Raw genomic sequence first — 12,674 nt, forward strand, 5'->3', positions numbered from 1 at the left:
TGCTGGGAAGGAGTGATTCTTAAGCAAATGTGACAACAGATTTTAGGGCATTTGACTGATGTAACACACAAATCACTGAAGGAATTCAACATTCATCTATGCACCCATGGAGGGGGATGGGCAGTCAACATCATGAGTCTAGACAAGGGGTTCCCAACCTTTTATCCCAATGACCAATACCATTAAGCAAGGGGTCCACAGTCCAGGTTGGAAACCCCTGTTCGAGACCCTTCATTTGACTGATAACCGGGTTAAAGTGTTAAGCTTACAGGAGGCTCTCTAGGGGGAGATTTTTTTTCTGATACAGCATGGAGCAGGGTCTTTCAGCCCTTCAAGCTGTGTCACCCAGCAATCCCCATTTTAATCCTAGCCTAATCGTGGGGCAATTTACAATGAGCAATTAACCTACTAACTGGTATGTCTTTGGACCATGGGAGGAAACCAGAGCACCCGGAGAAAACCAGGCATCCTTACAGAGGACGCTGGGACTGAACTCTGAACTCCCAACGCAGAGCTGTAATAGCATTGCACTAACCACTACGCTACCATGGCACTCTCCAGATTCTGGGAAGGTATTCCTGAACTTGGCGATAAATGAGACAAAATCATAGTCATAGGGACATAGAGCTTAGAAACAGGTCCTTCAGCCCATCTAATCTGTACCAAATCATCTTAGTCCCATCAACCTGCATCTGGACCACAGCCCTGAATACCCCTCCCATCCATGTCTTATCTGAACTTCTCAGAAATGTTGAATCAAACCCACATCCACGACCTCTGGTATTGGATCATGAAATCAGGGCAGGGCAAAAGAATGGGTACAGCGAGAGCTCTCGGGACTAATTACAAGGATTTTCTTTGCTGGCCGCAGTGGCCATCTGCACTGCTCCAGTGAGATGCAATGCGATCCCAACCCATGGAGGCTGCGATGTGGCAGAGATGAGGGTGCAGGCCGGGAATATGGGATGGGGGTGAGAGGGAGGCTGGGAAAGAGTCTTGTCTTGCTGTGTCATTGCCATGTCTAGTTTTATTGAACATGCTATACTAGCACGAGAATGTGTGGCTGCCCCCAGCATATCATTCGGTGTGTTGGTTGTTAATGCAAATGGTGCATTTCACAGCATGTTTCAAAGCACACGATAAATAAATCTGAACTTGAAATATCGAACGATACTCTGGAGAGAACTGTTTTCCTCTGGAGTGGTGGGAGGCTGAACAGAGAGCTGACAGGGCAGCACAATAGAGTGGTGGCTAGCATAACACTCTACAGCTCCATGTGTAAAATGCCGGAGGAACTCAGCAGGTCAGGCAGCATCTATGGAAAGAGCACTGGCGAGCTGGGTTCAATTGCCATCACTGTAAGGAGTTTGAACATTTTAACCGTGACCACATGGGTTTACAGGTTTCCCCCGCAATCCGAAGATAAGAGTGTTCCTATGAAACCGTTTGTAATCCAAAATGTTGTAAATCGAAGAAGCATTTACCATTAATTTATATGGGAAAAATTTTTGAGCGTTCCCAGACCCAAAAAAATAACCTACCAAATCAAAGCAAATAACACATAAAACCTAAAATAACACTAACATATAGAAAAGCAGGAAGGATATGATAAATTTACACCCTATATAAAGTAGAAATATTGTAGGTACGGTGTAGTTTCACTTATCAAACTCAGGAGGACAGCGAGCCAAAATCAATTTGGAGAAAAAAAAAATCGGTGCATACGCACGTACACGCATGCGCAAACAACTGCCCACACAAGGCTTCACGGTCATTGTAGTCTTTCTTGGGGTAAACACACGTATAAAGCGGGTGTCTTTTTTTCGTAAAAGCGAAAATCCTCTTTGGTTAGCGAAAACAGGTACTAATGTTGGTCTTTCGTAACAGCGAGTTGTCGTAAAGCGAACGTTCGAAAAACGGGGGCCACCTGTATTCCAAGTGCTCCAGTTTACTCCCACATTCCAAAGATGAAGTGGTTAGTAAGTGCTGGACGTGCTATGTTGCCGCTGGAAGCACGGTGACACTTGTAGGCTGCCCCCGGCACATCCTCAGACTGTTGGTTGCTGATGCAAACAATGCATTTCACGTTTATGACAAATAAAGCTAACCTTTAATCCTTATAAATCTGTAATATTACAAAGACATAAATTAGACAGCCAGTATCTTTTTCCCAGGACTGAAGTAACTCAGACAAGGTGAGAGGGGGAAGTGTGGGGCAAGTTTATTTAGAAGGGAATAGTGGGTGCCTGGAGTGGTGGTAGAGGCCAATATGTTAGACACATGACGGTGCAGGGAATGGATGGATATTGAATATTGAGTCAGAGGTGAGGAAAGCAAATGCAATGTTAGTATTCATATCGAGAGGACTAGAATTCAAGAGTACCAATGTAATGATAAGGCTGTATAAGGCATTGGTCAGACAGCATTTGGAGCACTGTGAGCAATTTTGGGCCCCTTGTCTGAGAAAAGATGTGCTGGCATTGGAGAGGGTCCAGAGGAGGTTCACGAGAATGATTCTGCGAGGAGCATTTGACAGCTCGAAGCCGGCAGTCACTGGAGTTTAGAAGCAATGGGGGGGGGGGGGGGGGATCTCAATTAAACCTATCGAATATTGAAAGGACTAGATAGAGTGGATGTGGAGAGAATATTTCCTATAGTGGGTGAGTGTAGGACTAGTGGGTGCAGACTCAGAATAGGACTGCCATTTAGAACAGAAACGAGGAGGAATTTCCTTACTCAGAGGGTCATGAATGTATGGAATTTATTACCACAGGTCATTTGGTATAGTTAAAGCAAAGGTTGATATGTTCTTTATTAGACAGGGAGAAGGCAGGAGAATGGCATTGAAATGGATAATAATCAGCATGATGGAATGGCAAAGCAGACTCATTGGGCCAAACGGCCTAATTCTGCTCCTATGTCTTATGGTCATAAATGGACCACATACAGGCAGAAAGGATTAGGTGTCATGAGATTAAAGATTAGCTTTATTTCTCAAACATACATTGAAGCATGCAGTGAAGTGCCTCAATTGCATCAACAACCAACACAGGCTGAGGATGGTGCTGGGGCAGCCCACGTGTCGCCACACAGAATGCCCACAACTCTCTAACCCTACCTGCCCATCTTTGCAATGTGCAAGGAAATTGGAGCAGACAGAGGGAACCCACGCAGTCACAGGGAGAACGTACAAACTCCTTACAGTCAGTGGCGGAAAGTGAACCCCCACTGGTGACGCTGTGAAGTGATGCACTAACCATTAATTAATCAATAATTCGTTCAGCAGAACAGTAGCCCCGTACCTGTGCTGTATTGTTCAATGTTTTGACTCCCCTTCCTACCCTCTCCAATGAACAGGCAGAGAGATGCCTCTCAATGGTGGCAAGGTAGCATAGTAGTTAGTGCATTGCTTTACTACCCCAACAACACGGGTTCAATTCCAACGCTGACTGTAAGGAGTTTACATAGCCTCCCCATGACCGCGTGGGTTTCCTCCAGGTGCTCCAGTTTCTTCCCACATTTCAAAGGCGTACTGAAGGCAAGGCCAGATGGGTTTGTTACTGTGCTGCACCTCTAAATAAAGATAAATTATAAAAATAAAGCAGCACCTTCTGGGTATGGAGGAGCTGCCCTATGCTCTGGGCTCAGGCCCCGACGTGAAGCCGACACAGTGGCCCAAACCCAGCTGCCATTCCCACGAGCCAATGGTGCGAACCAGCAGAGCTGCACTGGAAGGGGACAGGCAGGGGAAAGAGGGAGTGGCGTGGCGCAGAGACTTACTCAGGATGTTGAGGACAGAATCCTTCCGAAACATTACCAGGTTACCCATCATGATGTGACACACCAACTCCTGCAGCTGAAACACAAACAGGCGACAATTTCATTTCAATTATTGGTCCACCCACAGCACACCACATCATGAGAAATCTTCAGCATTATTCCAGCTTTCCCTCTGGGATCAATTCAATTAAGCAACAGAATCAGTCTGCAGGAGCTCAGCTAGTGGAGCAGCATATATGGAAGAGGAAGAGGATCTGTCGACGTTTTGGGTCAAAACTGTGCATCAGAATGAATCAGTAGACACTTCAGGCCAAGACCTTCAACAGTACTGGAAAGGAAAGGGGCAGAAGCCAGAATAAGGTGGTGGGAGGGAGGGGAAGGAGTACCACCAAGAGGGTAATAGGTGAGACCAAGTGAGGAGGAGGTGGGTTTACGGGGGAAGGGGAGAAGGAAAAAGTTGGGAGTTAATAGGTAGAAGTGCTAACGGTCTGAAGGAGGAGGAATCTAATAGGAAAGGAGAGTGGACCATGGAAGGAGGGAGGGAAATAGAGAGGTGATGGGCAGGTAAAGAGAAGAGGGTGAGAGGAGAACCAAAATGGGGAATGGAAAAAAAGAAGAGGGAGTGGGGAGAGCTGGAAAAATAGATGTTCATGCCATCAAGTTGGAGGGTACCCAGACAGAATGAGGTGCTGCTCCTCCATCTTGAGTTTGGCCTCATTATGGTGGTAGAGGAGGTCTTGGGCAGACATGTCGGAATAGGCGTGGGATGTCAAATTGCACAATGCTCCTAGTAAGGTCTGACAAAGAGCTGTAGAGACAAGAGCTGTGTGTAACCTAACCAAAGGCTTTGGAGAACAGAACTGTGAACAGTTCTTCAAGTGTGGTCTGCACATGAGCCCTGGAGACCAGAAATGTTCATTGAGCTGTCAGCATGATTTATCCAAAGGCTGAGGAGACCAGTATTGTGGAGAGTGCTCCCGATTTGGTCTAATAAGGGAAATGGAGATTATGGGCCGTGCTATTCCACAGTCAATTCCACCCTCCCCAAGTGAAATGGGGCATCATCTATGAATTTTGACCATCAACTAACAATGCCAACCCTTCCTGAGTGAGCAGCTGAGCCACACAAACGCGGCAAGGTAACCCACTGACACGAAGGACAGCAGCTTTTGCAAGATAGCCTGGGCTACAATCCTGCTGAGAGCCCATGATCAAGTAGCAGTTCTTCACATGGCAAGTTAACAGAACTTCGATGTGCATGTGACAAATAAAACTAATCTTTACTTGTGCATTTTGTAAAGAGAAAATCCTGCTGTGAAATTAGGTGTTTGTGGGGCTATATACAGAAGAGAATAATGAAGCTGGAGATAGAAAACAGTGGAAGGTGTGTTTTGGGAAAGCAAAGAAATCCTCACAGGCATTTAGCAAGATTTTTTTTTAAATCAGTTGCCTAAGTCACCCCATGTCCTTCTACTGTTTATCGAGCTCTAGCAATAGCAGACAGACAGACAGACATACTTTATTGATCCCGAGGGAAATTGGGTTTCGTTACAGCCGCACCAACCAAGAATAGTGAAGGAATACAGCAATATAAAACCATAAATAATTAAATAATAAGTTAATCATGCCAAGTGGAAATAAGTTCAGGACCAGCCTATTGGCTCAGGGTGTCTGACACTCCGAGGGAGGAGTTGTAAAGTTTGATGGCCACAGGCAGGAATGACTTCCTATGACGCTCAGTGTTACATCTTGGTGGAATGAGTTTCTGGCTGAATGTACTCCTGTGCCTAACCAGTACATTATGGAGTGGATGGGAGTCACTGTCCAAGATAGCATGCAACTTGGGACAGCATCCTCTTTTCAGACACCACCGGCAGAGAGTCCAGTTCCACGCCCACAGCATCACTGGCCTTACGAATAAGTTTGCTAGTTCTGTTGGTGTCTGCTACCCTCAGACTGTTGTCCCAGCGCACAACAGCAAACATGATAGCACTGGCCACCACAGCCTCGTAGAACATCCTCAGCGTCGTCCGGCAGATGTTAAAGGACCTCAGTCTCCTCAGGAAATAGAGACAGCTCTGACCCTTCTTGTAGAATGCTTCTCCATCTTAAAAGATCTAGCCTGGGCCCAACACATTTGCAATCACAAAGAAGGCATGCCAGCGTTCTGCTTTGTTCGGAGTTTGGGACATCCCCAAAAACTTGCCAATCTCTAATTAGCTGCGTCACAGCACGATCTAAAATCTCCAATGCACAGGATCACAAGAGGCTCCATTACAGGCACAAATATCCCCTACCCTTAAAGATATCTGCAAGAGGCAGCACCCATTACTAAAGATCCTGTGCATATGGGACATGCCCTCTTCTCATTTCTACCATCGGAGAAGAGGTACAGGAGCCTGAAGACCTACACTCAATGGCCCGGGTACAGGTTCTTCCCCACCACCATCAGGTTTCTGAACAGTCCACGAACAGTACCCCATCATTCCTTAGTTTTCTTTTCACTATTTAGAATCAGAATCAGATTTCATATCACTGACTTGTAGTACAAAGCAATAAATAAAAATACCCTCAATTACAATATACATACACACTCACTCACAGAGTACATTAAATTCACAGTGCAAAAAAAGAACAGGCCTTTCAGCCCACAATGCTGTGCTGACCTTTTAACCTACTCTAAGATCAATCTAACCCTTCCTTTTTACAGAGTCCTCCATTTTTCTGTCATCCATGTGCCTAAGAATCTCTTAAATGCCCCTAATGTACACTGCCTATAAAAAGGTATTCAACCCCTCGGAAATTTTCATGTTTTATTGTTTTACAACATTGAATCACAGTGGATTTAATCTGACTTTTTTGACACTGATCAACAGAAAAATACTTCTGTGTCAAAGTGAAAGCAGACTTCTACACAGTGTTCTAAAGTAATTACAAATATAAAACACAAAATAATTGATTGCATAAGTATTCATCCCCTTTAATAAGATACATCAAATCATCACTGGTGCAGGCAATTGGTTTTAGAAGTCACATAATCAGTTAAATGGAAATTATAATGTGTAGTCAAAGTGTTTGACTGTAGTAAAAATACACCTGTATCTGGATGGTCTAATTGCTGGTGAGTCAGTATCCTGGCAAAAACTACACCATGAAGACAAAAGAACACTCCAAGCAACTCCGCACAAAGGTTATTGAAAAGCACAAGTCAGGAGATGGATGCAAGAAAATTTCCAAGTCACTGAATATCCCTTGGAGTACAGTTAAGTCAATCATCAAGAAATGGAAAGAATATGGCACAGCTTTAAATCTACCTAGAGCTGGCCATCCTCAAAAACTGAGTGACCATGCAAGAAGGGGACTAGTGAGAGGAAGGCCACCAAGATAACTATGACAACACTGGAGGAGTCACAAGCTTCAGTGGCTGAGATGGGAGAGATCGTGCATACAACAACTGTTCACAAACAAGAGAAATCTGCAGATGCTGGAAATCCAAGCCACACACACAAAATGCTGGAGGAACTCAGTAGGTCAGGCAGCATCTATGGAAGAAAGTACAGCTGACGTTTTGGGCTTGGCCTGCCGAGTTCTCCCAGCATTTTGTGTGTGTTGCTTACAACTACTGCCCGGGTGCTTCACCAGTCGCGGTTTTATGGAAGAGTGGCAAAGAGTATTCTGGACTCTGGGCAGGTCTCGGCGGACTGGAAGACAGCAAATGTCATGCCACCGTTCAAGAAAGGATGTAGGCAAAAGGCAGGTAACTTCAGGCCAGTTAGTTTAACATCTGTAGTTGGAAAAATGCTTGAAGCTATCATTAAAGAAAAAAATAGCGAGGCATCTGTAAAGAAATGGATCTATCAGGTAGATGCTGCATAGATTCAACAAAGGCAGGTCCTGTTTGACAAACTTACTGGAGTTCTTTGTGGATATAACGAGCGCAGTGGATAGAGGGGAACAGATGAACGTTGTTTACTTGGAATTCCAGAAGGTGGATTTCCACATAAAAGACATCCATAATATAAGGATACCTAGAGTTGAGGGTGATGTATTAGCATGGATAGAGGATCGGTTAACTAACAGAAAGCAGAGAGTTGGGATACATGGGTGTTACTCTGGTTGGCAATCAGTGGTGAGTGGTATGCCACAGGGGTCAGTTCTGGGCCCGCAACTGTTCACGATATACATTAACGATCTGGAAGAAGGGACCAAGTGCAGTGTATCTACATTTGCTGATGATACTAAATTGAGTGGAACATCAAATTGTGCAGAAGATGGCAGATGGAGTGCAATGTTGGTAAATGTGAGGTCATCCATCTTGGAAGGAAAAATGAAAGAGCAGATTGTTATTTAAATAGTAAAATATTGCAGCATGCCGCTGTGCAGAGGGCCTTGGGAGTGCTTGTGCATGAATCACAAAAAGTTAGTTTGCAGATGCAGCAGGTAATCAAGAAGGCAAATGGAATGTTGGCCTTCATTTCTAGAGAGATTGAATTTAAGAGCAGAGAGGTTATTCTGTAACTGTACAGGGTACTGGTGAGGCCACATCTGGAGTACTGTGTGCTATTCTGACAGACAGACAGACATACTTTATTGATGCCGAGGGAAATTGGTCTCCTTACTTGAGGAAGGATATACTGGCCTTGGAGGCGGTGCAGAGGAGGTTCACCAGGTTGATTCCAGAGATGAGGGGGGTCAGACTGAGGATAGACTGAGTCATTTGGGACTGTACTTGCTGGAATTCAGAAGAATGAGAGGAGATCTTATAGAAACATATAACATTATGAAAGGGATAGGTAAGATAGAGGCAGTAAAGTTGTTTCCACTGGTAGGCCAGACTAGGGGACAGAGTCTCAAAATTCGAGGAAGTAAATTTAGGATGGAGATAAAGAGGAACTGGTTTTCCCAGACAGTGGAGAATCTGTGGAATTCTTTGCCCAATGAAGCAGTGGAGGCTACTTCAGTAAATATATTTAAGACGAGGTTGGATAGATTTTTGCACAGTAGGGGAATTAAGGGTTATGGGGAAAAGGCAGGTAGGTGGAGATGAGACCATGACCGTATTGAATGGCAGAGGAGGCTCGACGGGCCAGATGGCCTACTTCTGCTCCTGCTTATGTTATTATGTAGAAAGCCACTGTTGAAAAAAAAACTCACATGCAATATCAGCTTGAGTTTGCCAGAAGGCAGGAAGTCAGCTGGAAAAAGGTTCTATAGTCTGATGAAACCAAAATTGAGCTCTTTGGCCATCAGACTAAACACTATGTTTGACATAAACCAAGCACCACACATAATCAAAAACACACTATCACTACCGTGAAGCATGGTGGTGGCTGCATCACTGCAGCAGGCCCTGGAAGGCTTGTGAAGGTAGAGGGTAAAATGAATGCAGCAAAATACAGGGAAATCCTGATGCATTCTGCAAGAGAACTGCAACTTGGAAGAATTTTTTTTTCCCAGCAAGATGACGACCCCAAGCATAAAGCCAAAGCTACACAGCCTTGGCTTAAAAAGAACCAAGTTAATGTCCTGGAGTGACCAAGTCAGAGTCTAGACCTCATTCCAATTGAGAAGTTGTGGCTGGACTTGAAAAGGGCTGTTCACTCACTATCACCATGCAATCTGACAGAGCTTGAGCAGTTTCCTAAAGAAGAATAGGGAAAAATTGCAATGGCCAGATGCGCAAAGCTGATAGAAACCTAGTCACACAGACTCAAGGCTATAATAGCTGCCAAAGGTGTATCTACTAAATACTGACTTGGAGGGGATGAATACTTATGCAATCAATTCTTTTGTTTTATATTTGTAATTAATTTAGATCACTTTGTAGAGATCTGTTTTCACTTTGACACAAAAGAGTCTTTTTCCATTGATCAGCGTAAAAAAAACCCCCAAATTAAATCCACTGTGATTCAATGTTTTACAACATAAAAAACATGAAAAGTTCGGGGCGGTGGGGGGGGGGGAAGGGTGAATACTTTTTGTATGCACTGTATCTGGTTCTACCATCACCCCCAGAAAGGTGTTCCATGCACTCACTATTCTCTGTGTAAAACTTACATCTGACATCCTATACTTCCTCCAATCACCTTAAAATTATGCCCCTGGCATTAGCCATTTCCTCCTTTGGGAAAAAGTCCTTGGCTTTCTACTTAATCTATTATCACCTCGTACACCTCCACCAAGTTTCCTCTCATGTTCCTTTGGTCCAAAGAGAAAAGTCCTAGCTCACTCAACCTATCCTCATAGTACAGTACATGCTCTGCAATCCAGGCAGCATTCTGGTAAATCTTCTCTGTTCCCTGTCTAAAGCTTCCTCATCCTTCCTATAATGAGGCAACCAGGACTGAAAAGAATATACCAGATGAGGTAGTGCTCATGGATTCATGGACCAATATGAAATCTGATGGTGGAAGGGAAGAAACTACTCCTAAAAGACTGAGTGTGGGTCTTCAGGCTCCTGTACCTCTTCTTTGATGGCAGTAATGAGAAGAGGACATGTCCCAGATGGTGAGGGTTCTTCATAATGGATGCTGTCTTCTTGAGTCATCCTCTTTGGAACATGTCCTCTTTTTAAAAGATTGCTCCACGTGCTGAAATGTTTCACGGTTCACCTCTCCTGAACTGCCCGTTGTGTTAGGCAATCAATGCTACATCGCTAACCCCTTTTTTGGAGCCTCTCCAAGACTAATTTGTTGTGTGACTCTGTAGGGACCTAGAGGGATAGGGGCCAAATGTAGGAAACTGGAACCACCAGGTGGACAGTGGGGTCGGCATGGAGTTGTTGGGCTGAAAGGCCTGCATTCATGTTCTATGACTCTAAGCGCCCCCGGTAAATGAATCCATGATGGTCTGACCTACAACCCTCTGCACCTTCTAACTGGAGGCTGTGATATCACCTTCAGTTGCTACTGCCTTTGTCCCAGTGACACCACTGGAACAAAAGCCACACGCCACTAGAAAGTGGGCACCATGGTTGTGTAGCAGTTGGTTCTGTTGCTATCATAGCTCGGGTCATCGGAGTTCTGAGTGAATTCTGTAAGGAATTTGTACGTTCTTCCCATGCTTTTTCCAGGTGCTCCGGTTTCCCCTCAGTCTAAAGACATACAGGTTAGCAGGTTAGTTGGCTGTTGTAAACTGTCATGTGATTAGGCTCGGGATAAATCGGTGGGTTGTTGGGCGGTGTGGCTCATTGGGCCTGAAGGACCTGTTCAATGCTGGACCTCTGAATAATTAAAATAAAACGGACCTGTGCAGAGTCGATGACGGCAACAATCATGTTGAGCAGCTCGCTGCTCCGGAGGGTCTCATCGGGAAACTAGAAGAGGGAGAGAGCAGACGTTACAAACAAACACTGACTGCATCCTAACCCCTTCTGCTCCCCTCTTGCCTCCCATCCCGCATACAGAACAACAGTTCAGTCCAGCCTGTCAGGGAACATGGAATGCAAGTCTACCCCAGGCTCCTCTGGAATTAATCAGCTGGTCATGGAGATGTCTGAGTTATAGGCAGAGTTTCGGCAGGCTAGGTCTTTATTCCACAAGTCCTCGGACCTAGTAAGAGCACTAAAGGTTACAGGGAGAAGGCAGGAGAATGGGCTTGAGAGGGATAATAAATCAGCCATGACGGAATGGCAGTGCAGACTTGATGGGCTGAGTGGTCTAATTCTATTCCTATGTCTTTTGGTCTTTTACCCGTATTCAATCCTGACCTGGGGGTGGGGTGTCTGTGTCGCTCTCCGTGTGTGGAGTTTCTCCCTCCCGGGCACTCTGCCTTCCTCCCATGTCCCAATCTTGTGGGCGGGTTTATCAGCCATTGTAAACTGCAGATGTAGGCGAGGGGTAGAATCTAGGGGTAAACTGATGAGTATGTGGGGAAGATACAGTGGGATTAACGTAGGACTAGTGTAAATGGGGGGGGGGGGGGGGGCAGAGAACTGATGGTCAGTGTACAGTTAATGGACCAAAGGGCCTGTTTCCCTGCTGAATCTCTCTAATACTTCTCCTCTGCTGGCCTTCCAGCCACAGAAGCCAGAGACATTTTTGTCTGGGTTCTTTTCAAATCTTGTTTAAAGGCTGGGAAAATTGCAGCCAATTTTATCTGGATCCATTAAATTGCACCGTCATCAGAAGGCAACGTGCACATGGTCCAATCCACTGGGGACATCCAACCAAATCCAGCAGCCCAACAAAAGAGACAGTGCAGCTTGAGAGGAGTTGTACTGAGTACCACCCCTCGCTTGTCACCGCCTCCTTCCCCAATGTCGACCCTCTTCGTTCAGTGCCGCCCTTCCCACTGCGTGACATTTCTCCCTGTGTTGCCCCTCCCTCAGTACCACCACCTCTCCCAGTGTGACCCTCCCTCCCTCGGTACCACCCCCTCTCCCAGTGTGACCCTCCCTCCCTCGGTACCACCACCTCTCCCAGTGTGACCCTCCCTCCCTCAGTACCACCACCTCTCCCAGTGTGACCCTCCCTCGGTACCACCCTCTCTCCCAGTGTGACCCTCCCTCGGTACCACCACCTCTCCCACTGTGACCCTCCCTCAGTACCACCACCTCTCCCAGTGTGACCCTCCCTCGGTACTACCACCTCTCCCAGTGTGACCCTCCCTCCCTCGGTACCACCATCCCTCCCTCCCAGTGTGACCCTCCCTCGGTACCACCACCTCTCCCAGTGTGACCCTCCCTCGGTACCACCATCCCTCCCTCCCAGTGTGACCCTCCCTCGGTACCACCACCTCTCCCAGTGTGACCCTCCCTCGGTACCACCATCCCTCCCAGTGTAACCCTCCCTCGGTACCACCACCTCTCCCAGTGTGACCCTCCCTCCCTCAGTACCACCAACTCCTCAGTGTGACCCTCCCTCGGTACCACCCCCTCTCCCAGTGTGACCCTC

General features: G+C 46.1%; 1 protein-coding gene across 3 annotated transcripts in view; it reads right to left on the reverse strand.

The window, feature by feature from the left end:
• Positions 1-12,674, reverse strand: part of ints3 (integrator complex subunit 3) — a 153,531-nt gene that overhangs the window by 29,491 nt on the left and 111,366 nt on the right. For all 3 annotated transcript variants that reach the window (XM_073061228.1, XM_073061227.1, XM_073061226.1), the window contains 2 exons: positions 11,027-11,095; positions 3,781-3,856 (listed from right to left, as the gene is read on the reverse strand). In XM_073061228.1, the coding sequence (XP_072917329.1) occupies positions 3,781-3,856; positions 11,027-11,095 (145 nt within the window). The remainder of the gene's footprint in view (positions 1-3,780; positions 3,857-11,026; positions 11,096-12,674) is intronic.

The sequence above is a fragment of the Hemitrygon akajei genome, chromosome 11 (assembly GCF_048418815.1).
Source record: "Hemitrygon akajei chromosome 11, sHemAka1.3, whole genome shotgun sequence".
In the NCBI taxonomy this organism is placed as follows: Eukaryota; Metazoa; Chordata; class Chondrichthyes; order Myliobatiformes; family Dasyatidae; genus Hemitrygon; species Hemitrygon akajei.